Source organism: Homarus americanus, unplaced genomic scaffold (assembly GCF_018991925.1).
Source record: "Homarus americanus isolate GMGI-L3 unplaced genomic scaffold, GMGI_Hamer_2.0 scaffold48220, whole genome shotgun sequence".
Taxonomy (NCBI): Eukaryota; Metazoa; Arthropoda; class Malacostraca; order Decapoda; family Nephropidae; genus Homarus; species Homarus americanus.
The window spans coordinates 4620165-4637645 of NW_024755060.1; the positions used below are offsets into that span (position 1 = coordinate 4620165).

Sequence of the window (17481 nt, forward strand, 5' to 3'; positions counted from 1 at the left end):
AGTCTCAGCCGGTTACTGACTTAGGTGCTCTTAGTCGACCCTGCTGCAAAGTAGGGAAGTGAAAGTCGATAGTGTAATACTGATTATTCTGTTTTATTGACCTAAGGATTAGTCTTCAGTAAGCTATATCCACAGTGCCACAAGCGGGTCATGAGGCAGATGATACCCACATCCACACCTCTCAATATCCACGAATTCATGAATAACTAACTGCATTAGTCTTAGGTGCTCGCAACAATATTCGATTCTGCAATAGCAAATGCTTTCGACACTGGTAGCGGTGTGTGTGTGTGTGTGTGTGTGTGTGTGTGTGTGTGTGTGTGTGTGTGTGTGTGTGTGTGTGTGTGTGTGTGTGTGTGTGTGTGTGTGAGCACTGTCGGGGAAGGAAGCACTAGGATGCAAGAACTGGTCTTTCTAAATGCAGATTCCACCATGTCTCCTCCTCTGAGATGAACGACACGATTTAGCAAGTGAGAGGAAAGCTTGCTGTTTACACCTAGGAGACCACTTGACACTAGATGTACACCTAGGAGACCACGAGACACTAGATGTACACCCACCACGAGACCACCTGAGACACTAGATGTACACCTAGGAGACCACGAGACACTAGATGTACACATAGGAGAACACGAGACACCCGAGATGTACACGAGACACGCAAGATGTACACCTAGGAGACGATATAGTTCAGAACACTCGAAGTAATTCAAAACTTTTGCTATATTTCATAACTTAAGATTTACTTCAACATACTCAATATATTTAAAAACTTTCGATATATTTTCACAATTTTTTTTTATTTTTTCATAACTTGCGATATATTTCAAAACTTTCGATATATTTTCAAAACTTTGGATAAATTTAACATTTTATATTTTTCATAACTGTAGATATATTTCTGTAATATATACCAAAACTCTCGATATATTTAGCTAAGTATATTTCAAAAAATAAACTCAGTATATTTAAAAAAAAAAAGATATATTTCAAGTCACTGTTTTTTTTTATTAACATGTCTGAGCATTTTTCGGCAGCTGATGAACTGACGTAAAATGTTGAATACTTTTTTAGTTTACATTTTATTGGTGGGGCAAGATAGTGGTATACAAACCCCCTGGGGAAAAAATATGCACCAATGTGGCAAGACAAGATTGGCAGAATACTTAATATTTTTTGCTAATATTTTTCAGATAGAATGGCAAGAGATTGATTAGGGAATGGTGGTTGTGGTGGTAGTAGTAGTGGTAGTATGGTAGTGTTAGTAGTAGTGGTTGCGATAGTGGTAGTAGTAGTGGTAGTCGTAGAAGTGATGGCAGAAGTAGTTTTAGTAATATGGTAATAGTTCAGGTATTTTGGTTTGATATTTCCGGTAATATTTTCTGAAATATCTGGGTAATATATTTTTTATGTAATATTTTCATCGCCTTAGGAAGAGTTCTCGCTCGCGGCTGACTGACGCAGAGCCAATAAATATTATATATCTGGGGGAATACTGTTGTGAGAGAGAGAGAGAGAGAGAGAGAGAGAGAGAGAGAGATCCTCATTTGTAATAGCCACCTTTGCCATGTTGGAGGGAGTGGAGGTGGGTGATTGGAGGGAGAGGTTGAATGAAGGATGATGCTTCCCACTCACCCACTCATTCACCCACCCACACATCGACCCTTTACCTGATGATTGAAATTAATTAGCTAATATTTTTCACGATTACCTTACTAATGTTATTTTCTCTTTTTTTGCAGGTAAGTTATCAGACCAGAGAGAAGGTCAGCGTAACACAGTAAGTTGTCATAATTAGTCTCTCTCTCTCTCTCTCTCTCTCTCTCTCTCTCTCGGTATAGTCTGTACAGTATACTCAACTCACCGCGCCTATTGTCAGGTGTTATTCCGTGGCCGAAAATGTCTCGCCAACTGAAATTGAAAGAAAATACAAAATATCGGTCAATCATCCGTTGAAGCGAGAGAGAGAGAGAGAGAGAGAGAGAGGATGAAAAAAAGACAAAGTGAGTGAAGAAAGAGGAGAGATAGAGAGGGAGAGAAAAACAAAGATAGAAGGAAGTAGAGAGAGAAATAGATAGAGGGAGGGAGAAAGACACAAGAGTGAGAGAGAGTGAGATGGATGGAGGAAAGGAAGGGAGGAAGAGAGGGAAGGATGGAGAGAACAGTGAGATAAATGGAGAAAATAGAGAAAGGGAGAAACAAAGATTGAGAGAGAGAGACTAAAAGATAAAAAAAAACAATGTATTGTCTTTTTATACAAGTTTCTAGAATAATGATAAATAACATATAAGCTTATTCGATCGTTCAGTCAAGCGTACCAAAGCTTCAGTGTGTGGTAGAGTTGATCAGTAAGCATCGAGCAGCTTACTTATGTTGTGAGTGAATGGAAATACATTTACAGTGGATTAACTACAAGTCGCTGTTATTTCATTATTGTTTTGTTTGTGTGGGAATTGGCATTATTTTGTTGAGGGACTGATTAATCTTCCGAACCTGAATCCGAAGCCGAAGCCGAAGCCGAACCCGAACCCGAACCCGAACCCAGACTTGATTTCTCATGTTAAGATCGCTGGATTGTTTATTTTAAGATTTGTTTTGGTTAGAGTAGGTTAGGTTAGGTTAGGTTAGGTTAGGTTTGTGCTTAGGAGAAAGTTAGATTACATTTGGGCTTTATTTGGTTACATTAAGTTAGGGATTTTTTTGGTTAAGCTAAGTTAAGGGTAGGTTTGGTTAAGTTAGGTTAGAGTTAGGTGACGTTAAATTCAATTAGGGTTAGGTTAGGTATATATAAATACTACAGACCAATGACATGAATACATCGTTAAAGTTACGATATATAGGTATATTATTTTATATATTATACGATTAAGCTGGCAGCGTTACTCCGGCGTTAACTATATCGCATATAAGACAAGGTCGCTCGGTGTGCCATAAGACCGAGCCCGGGAGACAAGTGCTATAGAGAATTTTACAATGATTATTTGGGTTCAGGGTAGATAGGAGCGTATTACTGGCTCAAGAGAGTTAAGGTGGGAAGAGACAGTGCCGGGGATATAGGCACTGTGGGGTAAAGTGTTGTGGCACTGTGGGGTAAGGTGGAGTTGTGGCGCCGTTAGGTAAGATATAATTGTGGCACACTGTTGAAGGTGAAAATATGGCACTAAGAGGATAAAGTGAAATAAGGTATAGTGGCACTGTGGAGTTAAAATGGAGGAATTTAGTTTGGCACTCTCGAGACAGGATACATGAGAGTGCCAAGTAGCGTAGAGCGACCCAGGGCGTGTGTGCGTGGTCCCGGTTAATGCGAGTCATTAATCATACGCCTTGGCCCTCCCTGGCACCCGCTCAAGTAGTGCCACCTCACGCTTCACCTCTCCTATCGTTATTATCTGATAACAATAGTACACCGTTGACGTCCTTGTGTGGCTGTACCATATTCTGCTTTCCACATTGATGGTATAGTCTCGGTACAGTTTCGACGCCATATTGGATTCTAGTGTGTGTGTGTGTGTGTGTGTGTGTGTGTGTGCGCGTGCGTGCGTGCGTGTGTGCGTGTGAGCGCTACACACCGCACACTAACCTTTAAATTCATGGAGGATGTTGAACCTCGTCATCGTTCTCCGATATCGAAAGGAAACGCCGCCCAGGTTCATGTGTGTGTGTGTGTGTGTCGGTAGGGAGATGGTATACATGTGTGTCTGTGTATGTTTTTATCTTTCTGCTCGATAGTGTGTATATATTCAGGTGAATTAATAGATAAATATACACATGTAAGACGTAGATAAGTATACATGTAAACACAAAGAAGCAGGAGGAAAGAAACACACACACACACACACACACACACACACACACACACACACACACACACACACACACACACACACACACACACACACACACACACACAGCACAGCACAGCACAGCACATGCAAACAGGAAATTTTTTCTATAATTTAGTGTTCACATAAAAATCGAGAAGCAGCCAACCAAGTTTTTTAAATTTATGAATAAAATTTACATATATTTCCTTGAGTCAATTTTAGGGACTTTTGGTGGGTGGGGGGGTGGTTGGCGGGGGAGGTTATGAAGGATGGGGTGGTTGTTGGGGAGGTTCTGGGGGATGGGGTGGTTGGTGGGGAGGTTATGAAGGATGGGGTGGTTGTTGGGGAGGTTCTGGGGGATGGGGTGGTTGGTGGGGAGGTTATGAGGATGGGGTGGTTGGTGGGGAGGTTATGAGGGATGGGGTGGTTGGCGGGGGAGGTTATGAAGGATGGGGTAGTTGTTGGGGAGGTTCTGGGGTGGTTGCTGGGGGAGGTTCTGAGGGTGTGGGGTTAGATGGGGGTAGCTGGGGGGACGTGGAAGTGAATGTGGGTTATTCAGAGTGTCGAACAAGACCATATGTCCCGCTGGTTCATCAACACCCCTCGAGAAAAATATTATTCAAGGCGACTCTTTAATGTCTTCAGGTCATTGTTTACACTCTCCCTCCCTCCATTGTTTGTTTACCTTGTTTGTTTACTAGTTGGTGTAATATCTCAGGCACTTTTGGAGTTAAGACGCAGTAGGATTTTTTATGGCATCGGGGGACTGTGAATTGTTTAGTACCAGTATTTTTGTATTTTTAACTCTATTTCAAATTTTATTCTTGAGACATACATTCTCCATAATTTTTGGATGCGCGAAAAATCTCCCTGTTTGGTTTTTTTTTTTTTTGACACCTCTGAATATTTGGTCTGCATGCTGCTTTTATTTTTAAGACGAATATTTTTTTTAGTTGTTTTTCATTTTCTTTTATATTTTCATGGCTGACCGGGTTAAAATAAGTTTATTTTTTATTTCAATTCTTTTTTACATACATATTTTTGAAAGTAAAAGCACTTAAATCTATAGACTGATCAAGATGTCGACCTGTGAAATATTATTATTCTGTACTGGTCTTTGAGTATTCGAGGTTCATACATTACTCATTAACTATTATAATTTTAGAGAGATATGTCTCCCTGGGTGTAAGAGATAGAGATAGTAAGTTGTTAAGGGCTGTAGTGAGGCATCTGAGTGACGTGTGCTAATGAGGCTGTTTGAACACTGAAATGAGAGGCTCTTTGAGATGATGTGGGTAGCTGAACTAACTTAACCTAACCTAACCTAATAGTCGGTAACTCACAGGTCTCTCACCGTTACAGTATCCGGTAACTCACAAAGGCCACCACTTACACAGTACTCAGTAACTCATATAAGCTCCACACCCTTTCAGTACCTCACAGAACTTCCACACCTATCCAACCAACATCAATACTCATAAGGTACTCAGTTACTCTCCCCTCACATACTCTCCTCACACATCGGTAACTCATGAGGGGCCTAGCATTCTTTAAGTCGGTTACTCCCTCACCCCACGCAAACATACGGCGACCATTGATAGCTTAGCGCCCCCTGGATGTAAAAGTTTGAAACGTAGTGTAAGTGGTTGAGGCTGGAATTTGGGCAATTTTCCAGCTCTGATTGGTGTAGAGACGACCCCCAATTTCCAGACGAGTGTGTGAGTTGCTGGAAACTCTCTCTCTCTCTCTCTCTCTCTCTCTCAGTAATAGTTGTTCTTTGGGTTTAAGATTTTGTTTTATGTTTTATGTGAGATTGGTTTTGTGTTTTTGTTGTATTATTTTTAAGGTGTGATAGTTAATTGATTTTTTTAATTGTCGTTTTACAGGTTGTAGTGTTTATTGTTGTTGTAGATATTATTATTATTATTATTATTATTATTATTATTATTATTATTATTGTTGTTGTTGTCGTTATAATTGTTATTATTATTATTATTATTATTATTAGTAGTAGTAGTAGTAGTAGTAGTAGGAATATGATAAGTATTATTTTAATTATTACGAGTACAGTATTAGTTATTTATAATCATGTTAGAAAAAATATATATAGAGAAGCTCCTAAGACCATGTTGTCAGTGGTTCGGTAGAGGTGAGTTTCAGGTGATGGTCCCGGTAATGACTCTGAGGGTGGGCCAGCATCAGGTGAGACAATTAGTGGGTCATTAGCCTCAGGTGTGGTCATTACTGCTAACTGCACACCTGTGATGACCGATTACTGTTTGTTTTTAACTTCTTTCCTCTTTCTCTTTGTTCTCTTCTCATCTCTTCCTTCCTTTTACGTCTTCGCCTCTCCTCTCCTCCTCTTCTTCTCCCTCCTCTCTTTGTTCTCTCATCTCTCACCAACCTTCGCTACTCCTTTTCCCACCTCCTCCTCCTCCTTCCGTCCATTGTTCTCCTCCTCTCCCCAACACCTGCTCCTCCTTCTCCTCCTGTTTCTCTCCCTTACCCTATTTCCTCTCCTCCCGCCCCTCTTCACCCTCCTTCTCCTCACTCACCATAAGGATTTGCGTCGCGTTACAGCAAGCTTTATCTTATCCTAACCTATCCTAACCTAACCTAACCTATCCTAACCTAACCTATCCTAACCTAACCTATCCTAACCTAACTTAACCTATCCTAACCTATCCTAACCTATCCTAACCTAACCTAACCTATCCTAACCTAACCTAACCTATCCTAACCTAGTCTAACCTAACCCTTCCTAACTTAACCATTTCCCGAGGATTAAGGCACAATATCAGACTTCCAATCCAATTAGACCCCAAATCTAATGGGCCCCTAATCCTAATGTTTACAGTTAGATTTGGGGCCTGTTGGGTGACTGGGGCCCCATTGACCCCCCTTACAGGTAGGAGTTACAGGTGATTAAGGTTTAGTTACACCTGGCTGCTGTTAAAAGTCTTATAGGAGAAATAGTAAACAAATTAATGCACTTATACCAGTTCCCGGTAACGCTCACTAAGGGAGCCATTTTTACCCTTTATTGTTAATGTTTTGACTTAATTTGTTATTGTAGTTTTAATTATATATTTTTTTACGTTCGTTCTGAAATAAAACTTTATATTTAATTTTATTTTGAGGGATTTTTTTAGTTATTTTTGCTTAACTGTTGGTTGGAGTTTTTAATAGTTATTTTTTTGAGTTTTCTGATATAAAATTTATATTAAGTTAAATTTTGTGGTTTATTATATAATTCGATTTGGAATCATGTATCAATTTTGTTTTATTTGTTTTTTTTTATAAAGTCTCAACAATAAATTACATACAGTGAAATCTCTGTTAACGGCTAGATGGAGAGAAAATCCGTTATATCGAGGGTCCGCTAGATGTGGAAACCTCTATCTAACGAACTATAACGATTTGAAAGTTCGTTATATCGAGGGTCCGTTAGATGTGAAACTTCCATCTGACGAAGTATATAGATATGAAAATCCGTTATATCTAGGGTCCGTTAGATGTGGAAACCTCTATCTAACGAACTATAAAAATTTGAAAGTCCGTTATATCGAGGGTCCGTTAGATGTGGAAACCTCTATCTAACGAACTATAAAAATTTGAAAGTCCGTTATATCGAGGGTCCGTTAGATGTGATATCCCCCATCTAACGGATTATATAAAGAGAGACGTCCGTTATGTGGAGGTTTCACTTTACATGAGTTTTGGTAAATTATTTTAAAATTTGTTGAGTATTTTATTAAGTCTATTAGTCATATCTCGCCTCTGTTGTGTACTCAGACTCTTGTGTTTTATTAATCTGTTTGGAAGCCAGTGTGTTTTTTTTCGATTTTTTTCTCGTGATATTTGATAAAGTTGATGTTTGGTGTGTGTGTGTGTGTGTGTGTGTGTGTGTGTGTGTGTGTGTGTGTGTGTGTGTGTGTGTGTGTTTGGACTGTAGGTGATTTATATTGCATTAGACTTATTGTGGAGTGTGTGTTGATTCTCTTTCTCTCTTCTCTTCTTTCCTCTCTTGTTTTCTCTTTTATCTCTGCTTTTTCGTCTCTGTTCTCTTCTCCATTTCTCTTCTCTTCTTTCTCCATTTCTCTTCTCCTCTCTCCATTTCCCTTCTCTTCTCTCTCCATTTCCCTTCTCTTCTCCATTCCTCTTCTCTTCTCTTCTCACAGTGTTTACAGTTTAGGATAATGTCTCATATATTTCAAGACCCAAATCGACATTATTTTATCAGTATCATCTAAAAGTGACGCTAATGTTTTCGGACCGCGAGTAAATATTTCTCCAGGAGTGCGGTGGCTGAGTGGATACAACTCTCGTCTCCTGTCTTAGTGTCACTGGTTCGATCCCCCCACCCCACCCTACCCCTCCAATCGAGCCAGCTGTGGCCTGCTTTTATATTTATTATTATTATTATTATTATTATTATTATTATTATTCTGGGCCTAATTCTTAATCCTGTTGTAACTCACACTAAATAGGGATAATCTTCAGCGTCATCTTTAACGCGTTACTAACATTTTGGCTATATTGGGGTAATTTATTGTTGGTATTGGTTACTGATGAAAATGAATTGATATGGTAAAACAAATTATGTTTCATTTGTGACATCGTTTCTACTATACTATAACCAAACTACACTTAAATTTGGTTACATAAGGTTAGGGTAGGGTAGGGTAGGGTAAGTTTGGTTAGGGTATGTTAGGGTAGGTTAGGTGAGGTTAGGTTAGGTTAGGTTAGGTTATATTAGTTTAGGTTATGTTAGGTAAGGTTAGCGACTTTGGAATTATCCTTTATATAGTATTTAAATTATTACTACGAAAAAGTTTAGAGAGAGAGAGAGAGAGAGAGAGAGAGAGAGAGAGAGAGAGAACTGGGTCTACATAGGTCAAGGCAGTATTTTTGACGTAATATAAAGAGAGAAAGAGAAGCGAGAAAGAGAGAGGAAGAAGTAAAGGAGAAGGAGTAGGTAAAGAATAAAGGAAGCCAGGAGAGAGAGGCTACATAGCTCAAGGTAGCCTTTTTAAAGTGAGAGAGAGAAAGAGAGAAACGAGAAGGAAGGCAGGAATGAATGAGAGACACAAGGCTACATAGGTAAAGGCCGTCTTTTGATGTGACATTTGTGAGTATTGATCACCCTGAGACACTGTACACCTACACCGCATGAAGATGAATCGTCAATGGCCAGTTGGTTTACGCCCTTATTGATTGGGAGAATGCGTTTTATTGTTATTTTTATTGTTGTTATTTTATTAGTGGTGTTGTTGTTGTTATTGATAGTATTACCATTGTTGTTGTTATTGATAGTATTACCATTGTTGTTGTTGATTCTTCATTGTCGCCTTTTTGTTGTTGATATTATTATTATTATTATTATATTTTCATAACATACATACATACATACATACATACATCCTAACACAAGCGCGCCCACACACACACACACACACACACACACACACACACACACACACACACACACACAGATCAAGGTAGCCATTCTCCAATATTTATACCACATGATGTTCTCTGAGGTATTAACTTAGGTTGGTGTTTATTCCCGAGTTTCCTGAGTTACGGCCACGCTGTAAATGTACCTTCTGCCCCTTCTTCAGGAGGTTCTGGGGTTGTAGGCTTTGAGTTGCTGGGTTCTGTAGGTCTAAGGTCCTGGGGTTGTGGGTTTTGAGTTGCTGGGTTCTGTAGGTCTAAGGTTCTGAGGTTGTGGGTTTTGAGTTGCTGGGTTCTGTAGGTCTAAGGTTCTGGGGTTGTGGGTTTTGAGTTGCTGCCCCAGGTCTAAGGTTCTGGGGTTCTGGGTTTTGAGTTGCTGGGTTCTGTAGGTCTAAGGTTCTGGGGTTGTGGGTTTTGAGTTGCTGGGTTCTGTAGGTCTAAGGTTCTGGGGTTGTGGGTTTTGAGTTGCTGGGTTCTGTAGGTCTAAGGTCCTGGGGTTGTGGGTTTTGAGTTGCTGGGTTCTGTAGGTCTGCTGTCCTGGGGTTGTGGGTTTGAGTTGTTGGGTTCTGTAGGTCTAAGGTTCTAAGAGGTTGTGGGTTTTGAGTTGTTGGGTTCTGTAGGTCTGGCTGTTCTGGGGTTGTGGGTTTTTTGAGTTGCTAGGTTCTGTAGGGTCTGGCTAGTTCTGAGGTTGTGGGTTTTGAGTTGCTGGGTTCTGTAGGTCTAAGGTTCTGGGGTTGTGGGTTTTGAGTTGCTGGGTTCTGTAGGTCTAAGGTTCTGGGGTTGTGGGTTTTGAGTTGCTGGGTTCTGTAGGTCTAAGGTTCTGGGGTTGTGGGTTTTGAGTTGCTGGGTTCTGTAGGTCTAAGGTTCTGGGGTTGTGGGTTTTGAGTTGCTGGGTTCTGTAGGTCTAAGGTTCTGGGGTTGTGGGTTTTTGAGTTGCTGGGTTCTGTAGGTCTAAGGTTCGAGGTTGTGGGTTTTGAGCTGGGTTCTTGTAGGTCTGGGTCTCTGGGGTTTGTGGGTTTTGAGTTGCTGGGTTCTGTAGGTCTGCTGTTCTGGGGTTGTGGTTTTGAGTTGCTGGGTTCTGTGTAGGTCTAAGGTTCTGGGGTTGTGGGTTTGAGTTGCTGGGTCCTGTAGGTCTAAGGTTCTGGGGTTGTGGGTTTTGAGTTGCTAGGTTCTGTAGGTCTAAGGTTCTGAGGTTGTGGGTTTGAGTTGCTGGGTTCTAGGTCTAGGGTCCTGGTGTGGGTTTTGGAGTTGCTGGCCTGTAGGTCTAAGGTTCTGGTCTTGGGTCTTAAGATACTGGGTTCTGTAGGTTCTTTTCTTCGGCCCTTAAAGCTCTGGGTTCTATTTGTCAAACGTTCTATTCTTTGGGTCTTTAAGATGCTGGGTTCTAGGTCTAAGGTTCCTGAGGTTGTGGGTTTTGAGTTGCTGGGTTCTGTAGGTTCAAGGTCCTGGGGTTGTGGGTTTTGAGTTGCTGGGTTCTGTAGGTCTAAGGTTCTGGGGTTGTGGGCTTTTTTGGAGTTGCTGGGTTCTGTAGGTCTAAGGTTCTGGGGTTGTGGGTTTTGAGTTGCTGGGTTCTGTAGGTCTAAGGTCCTGGGGTTGTGGGTTTTGAGTTGCTGGGTTCTGTAGGTCTAAGGTTCTGGGGGTTGTGGGCTTTGAGTTGCTGGGTTCTGTAGGTCCAAGGTTCTGGGGTTGTGGGTTTTGAGTTGCTGGGTTCTGTAGGTCTAAGGTTCTGGGGTTGTGGGTTTTGAGTTGCTGGGTTCTGTAGGTCTAAGGTTCTGGTCTTTGGGTCTTTAAGATGCTGGGTTCTGTAGGTTCTTTTCTTCGGGTCTTTAAAGCTCTGGGTTCTATTTGTCAAACGTTCTATTCTTTGGTCTTAAGATGCTGGGTTCAGGAAGAAAGAATATTGATCTTCCTCACTGTGTCTCATCACCGCCTCTGCTGCCAGCTATCATCAAGACATACTGCCGGAATGTTCTTTATATTTGGAGTTTACAGGTAAAAGAAGAATGATATATTTGGGTTTACAGTTAATAGAAGAATGTTATATTTGGAGTTTACAGTTAAAAGAAGAATGTTATATTTGGAGTTTACAGTTAAAAGAAGAATGTTATATTTGGGTTTACAGTTTATAGAAGAATGTTATATTTGGGTTTACAGTTAATAGAAGAATGTTATATTTGGGTTTACAGTTAATAGAAGAATGTTATATTTGGGTTTACAGTTAATAGAAGAATGTTATATTTGGAGTTTACAGTTAAAAGAAGAATGTTATATTTGGGTTTACAGTTAATAGAAGAATGTTATATTTGGGTTTACGGTTAATAGAAGAATGTTATATTTGGGTTTACAGTTAATAGTCTACCTTGTCTGGTATTAAAATTATTTAGTTATTTTGAGTTTACATTTAATTATATATACGTTAATAGTTTACATATACATTTAATATCATATAATTAGCTTGATCTAAATGAATAGTATACAGGTAGAGTTTACAGTTAATAACATTGAGTTTACATCGAGTGTACAGTCGTTCACAGATACGCGATTTAATTGAAATATATGAATAGTTTACAGAGGAAAATATTCCATCAAAAACCAGATTGTGTCAGTAATACATATAAATTAATGTCGGGTTGTGATACGTAGTTTAAACCCCTCACTGTCACTGTAGCATAATGCGGGTATATTGCGGTAGTCTCTGTCTGCCTGTCTGTCTGTCTGTCTGTCTGTCCGTCCGTCCGTCCACTTATGACGCACCTGGACATGCAAAGTTATCATATATATATTTTAATCTCGGCTGTTATGTATGTTTATGTATATTTTCTATGTATTGTGTATAATTTGTATTAAATTGGTCATTTTTTCTTATATGTAATTTTTTACGCCTTGTGTATTATTAATTATTTCATTTTATTTTATTTATTTATTTATTTATTTATTTGTTTGTTTGTTTGTTTGTTTGAATAAATTTTGGGGTTCCTATTTATTAGTTCACTCCAGTCCGTCCGTTTGTCAGTCCATCCATCCTTACATCCATCCATCCTTACATCCATCCATCCACCCTACCATCCATCCATCTATCCATCCTACCATCCATCCATCCATCCATCCATCCATCCATCCATCCATCCTTACATCCATCCTTACATCCATCCATCCACCCACCCAACCATCCATCCTACCATCCATCCATCCATTCATCCATACATCCACCCAACCATCCATCCTACCATCCATCCATCCATTCATCCATACATCCACCCAACCATCCATCCTACCATCCATCCATCCATCCATCCATCCATCCATCCATCCATCCATCCATCCATCCATCCATCATCCATCCATCCATCCATCCATCCGAAATTAGGTTACTCAATAAAAATCGTCAGTTTCCATTATACCACTAATGAAGACGTGTCCAGGTGTATAGTAACTGCCACCCACACCTGGAGTTCTAGCCTGGATTAATTTGTGAGGGTGACAGGTACACTGGGGAGGTTAAAGGTCATTACAGAGGTCAAAGGTCATCCTATTCTCCCCCATATCGTATTCTCCCCAGCCTCTCCCCCACTATTCTTTCCCACATTTTATTATTCCCCACATCCTATCCTCCCCACATCCTATTCTCCCCCACATCCTATTCTCCCCCACATCCTATTCTCTCCCTTCATCCTATTCTCCCCCTCAACCTATTCTCCCCCTCATCCTACTCCCCCAAATTCTAACCTATTCTCCCCACATCCTACTCTTCCCCTCATTAATCTCTGAATCTGTTCTCCCCCCACATTCTATTCTCCCTCATCCCTCTCCCCTCATCCTACTCTCCCCATATCCTATTCTCCCCCCACATCCTACTCTCCCCTCATCCTCTCTCCCCCATCTCATTCTCTATATCCTATTCTCCCCCATATCCTGCTCTCCCCCAGCCCCTCTCCCCCAGCCATTGTCAACATGCCAGGAGAATAATATCTTACGTCAGTCTCTCTCTCGATCTCATATTAGGGCTGTTGTTGACGCTGTAGTGAATCTCTACAGTCTCTCTTCTCTCCCTCAGTCTCTTCTTTCTCTGTCCCAGTCTCTCTCTTCTCTCCCCCTCCAGTCTCTCTTTTCTCTCTGTCCCAGTCTCTCTCTTCTCTCCCTGTCCCAGTCTCTCTCTTCTCTCCCTCAGTCTCTCTTCTCTCTGTCCCAGTCTCTCTTCTCTCCCTCAGTCTCTCTTTCTCCTGTCCCAGTCTACTTCTCTCCTCAGTCTCTCTCCTCTCCTCAGTCTCTCCTCTCCCCACAGTCTCCTCTCCCTGTCCCAGTCTCTCTTCTCTCCCCTCCAGTCTCTCCTCTCCCTGTCCCCAGTCTCTCTTCTCTCCCCTCAGTCTCTCTTTCTCCATAAGTCTCCTCTCCCTCAGTCTCTCTTCCCCTCAGTCTCTCTCCTCTCCCTCAGTCTCTCCCTCTCCCTGTCCCAGTCTCTCTTCTCTCCCTCCAGTCTCTCTCCTCTCCTCAGTCTCTCCTCTCCCTGTCCCAGTCTCTTCTCTCCTCAGTCTCTCTCCTCTCCCTCAGTCTCTCCTCCTGTCCCAGTCTCTTCCTCCTCAGTTTCTCTCCTCTCCCTCAGTCTCTCCTCTCCCTGTCCCAGTCTCTCTTCTCTCCCTCAGTCTCTCTCCTCTCCCTCAGTCTCTCCTCTCCCTGTCCCAGTCTCTCTCCTCTCCCTCAGTCGCTCCTCTCCCTCAGTCTCTCTCCTCTCCCTCAGTCTCTCCTCTCCCTGTCCCAGTCTCTCTTCTCTCCCTCAGTCTCTCTCCTCTCCCTCAGTCTCTCTCTTTACCAGATACTTAAATAAAAATCAAATATTAACAAGCAGTAGACTATTAGAGCGACTTTGAAATACACAAAATAAACAGTGATTTCAAAATACAGAAATAATAATAAAACAAAGATTCCAGCGATGTTGAAATACAGTGTACACGCCATGTTTCACCCTGTACCCACTAGTGTTACAGTGAGGGGTGGCCAAAAAATACTTAATGGAATGGAATACGTTTTTTATGGTTGTAATGGAACTGTAATATACGACCCTGGTGTTGTCATGACCTGTGTGTGTGTGTGTGTGTTTTACCTTTCCCAAATTAACTTAAATTAACCTAACCAAAACGTAACCTAACGTAACCTAACTTAATAAAAAATATATCTGCTTATTTAGTATGATAATTTTTTTCGGATTTGATTCCTGGGAGAATTAATTTAGCTCAATGTTATTTAAAGGGATTTAAATCACTTGTACTGTACAGTGTGTTAACACGGTCTCACCCCTCCAATACGCCCTTCATCCCTTCCCTTCATCCCTTCCACTTCCCCTTCCCTTCCCCTCTCATTCACTCGTTTCTCTTCACTCCCCCCTTCACCCTTTTATCTCCTCCTCACCCCTTTATCTCCCCTTCATCCTATCCTCTCTCCTGCACTTTTCCTTAACCCTCATCCCCTCCCCACCCTTTCACCCCTTTCCCTCCCCTTCACCCCTTTCCCTCACCTTCACCTCTTTCTCCTTCCTTTCACCCCTTTTCCCTTCCTTTCACCCCTTTCCTTCCTTTTACCCTTCTTTCTCTCCTTCACCCTCCCTTCTTCACCCCTTTCTCTTCCTTTTCACCCTTCCTTCCTTTTCACCCTTTCCTTCTTCTTTCACCCTACCCCTTCCTTTTCACCCTTCTCTCCTTCACTCCTACTCCTTTCACCTGTTTCCCCTCTTCCTTCCTTTCTTTCACCCCTTCCTCTCCTTTTCACCCTCCCTTCCTCTCTCCTTCTTACCCCCTCCCTTTCACCCTTTTCCTCCTTCTTTCATCCCCTCCCTCTCTTCACCCTTTTCCTCCCTTCACCTGTTTCTCTCCCTTTCTACTCCTTCCTTCTCACCCCTTTTCTTTTTCCTTTTCACCCTTCCTTCTCCTTCACTCCTACCTCTTCACTCCATTGTTTCTCTCTTCCTTTTCACTCCCCTTTTCCCTTTTCCCCTTTCACCCTTCCTCCTTCACCCTCTCCCTCTTCACCCCTTTCTCCCTTCACCCCTTCCCTCACTCCCCAGCAGAACATACATAAGGGTGTGTGTTATGTCGTTTCGTTGTGAGGCCGTGATCGGACCGCCGTGATATACACAGTCCACTCACTGTAACCAACCAACCAAGTACCTACCATCCAATCTTATACTCCCACGCTCTATACTTTAAACAACGATAGTCACGTGTATAACCCTCCCCACCCCTATCACCTACCTTCCACCCCTACTACCCTTTACTTATCCTCCCTACCCCCGAGACCTGATCCACCCTACTCCCTACTTCTACCCCACCTTCCTCTACCTCCCTCCTCACGCCCTACCCCACCTACCTCCTCCTGCCCCCCCACCTCTACCCTCCTCCTGCCCCCACCCCTCTACCCTCCTCCTGCCCCCCACCCCTACCCCACCTTGCCTGACTGGTTGTTCAATTATACATTTGCCACAGGGACGGAATCTCGTCTTATTCAGAAGCCCTGAATTTTAGCACCAAAACCACGGACTTGGGTTAGGTTAGGTTTGGAATAGGTTCAGCTGGGCCGGGGTAGGTTAGGTTAGGTGGGGAGATTAGAGAATGGTGGGTAGATTTAGTTATGGTAGGTTAGATTAAGATTGGGGTAGGTTAGGCTGGTTTGGTATTGTTTGCTAAGTTTGGTTGGGAAGGTGTTAAGACGTGAACAAATATCAGTTCTTCTTCCGGGTTCGGGTTTGTTAGTCCGGCTCGGCGCCAAAGGGAAGGTGTGTTTTGATTTTACTGATAAGACCCATTGTTTGAGTGAGACTGCCAAAGGAATTGGGGGGGGGGGGGGAGAGAGAGAGAGTTTGCCCCCATTCATTCACACACACATACTCTCTCTCTCTCTCTCTCTCTCTCTCTCTCTCTCTCTCTCTCTCTCTCTCTCTCTCTCTCTCTCCCCTTGGCCGTGTTCCAGAGGTGGTCATGAGGGATATTTAATGGGTGTTTGCTATCGCGCTTGATATTTCATCTTATTACGCCTGATTTTATGGCACCTCTAACGTTCATGTCCGCCACGCTTGATTTATTATTTTTATTTCCTTTTTAAATCGTTTCTTCGTGGTAAGGAAATTTCAGCCACAAAAGTGACTTAAATATGACTGGTGACCGCCTGTGACTTACGATTTCATAACTGGACTCCTTTATGTCACTCATGGTTGATATAATTGGTGACTGACCTTATGAACGATGGCACACACACACACACACACACACACACACACACACACACACACACACACACACACACACACACACACACACACACACCTATCACCCAACATAGCCATAAACAGGCCGGATTTCGTTTACCAGGGTCTGGATATTGAGGGAGGGGGTGGGTTTGGACACGGGGGAGGGTTGACGGTCAGGGGAGGGAAGGGGGTTTAATGGCTCCCCAGGATTTTTTCTCATGTGATCGGCAGAGAAGAAATCCATCAGTGCCAGGGGAATATTAACGGAGGATTTAATGGTTAAGGGGTAAAGGGAGAGGAATAAGTGAATATGCCGTAGTTGGTGTCACTGTTTCGATGGGTTAGGGAAGGGTAGAGTGCCACGTGTGAAGTGAGGTGCCAAAGGGTAGTTAGTGGTCTTCGTTATTGATTAAGTGGGTTAAGTGCCACTAACTAGGGTTGGAGTACTATGAGAAGGTGTTGTGCCACTAAGTAAAGGGATAGCGTAACCACTGATGATAAAGGGTTTTATGCCACTGAGTTAAGGGTACCAATAACTGTAATTAAGGGAGGAAGGGGTTAAGATGTACCATAGTGTGCAGTGGTACTTCATTGGGGGATGAAGAGGTATCATTGTATGGCATTGGGAAGAAGAGTGTGAGAGTGAGAAAAAGAGAGAGAGAGAGAGGGAATTTATAAAAGAAAGGGAGAAAATTAAGGATTGGGAGTAGAGGAAGGGAGAGAGAGAGAAAGAAGAATGAAGAGAAAAGTTGAGAGTGAGAGAATATTGATAGTTCACAGGGAGATAATAAGAGATGCTGCTCTGGTTGGAGGCGGTGACCCTTCCCTCATGGACATAGCTGGTGCAAAGTTTCTGGACGTCGTGTTGAAATGTGTGGGTGGGGATATTGTGTGGGCGGTAGGAGGTGGGGACATTGTGTGTGTGTGTGTGTGTGTGTATTACCCCTAAAACATAATGTATATTGT

The 17481-nt window shown here is 42.2% G+C and overlaps 1 protein-coding gene across 1 annotated transcript; it reads right to left on the reverse strand.

The window, feature by feature from the left end:
- Window positions 1-10185: 10185 nt before the first annotated feature.
- LOC121856328 (variant surface antigen E-like) lies at window positions 10186-16477 on the reverse strand. The gene is made up of 3 exons (XM_042351805.1): window positions 16445-16477; window positions 10538-10822; window positions 10186-10422 (listed from the first exon to the last, which is right to left on the reverse strand). Exons 1-3 carry the CDS (start codon window positions 16475-16477, stop codon window positions 10186-10188), a joined length of 555 nt encoding a protein of 184 aa, XP_042207739.1.
- Between the last annotated feature and the right edge of the window lie 1004 nt (window positions 16478-17481).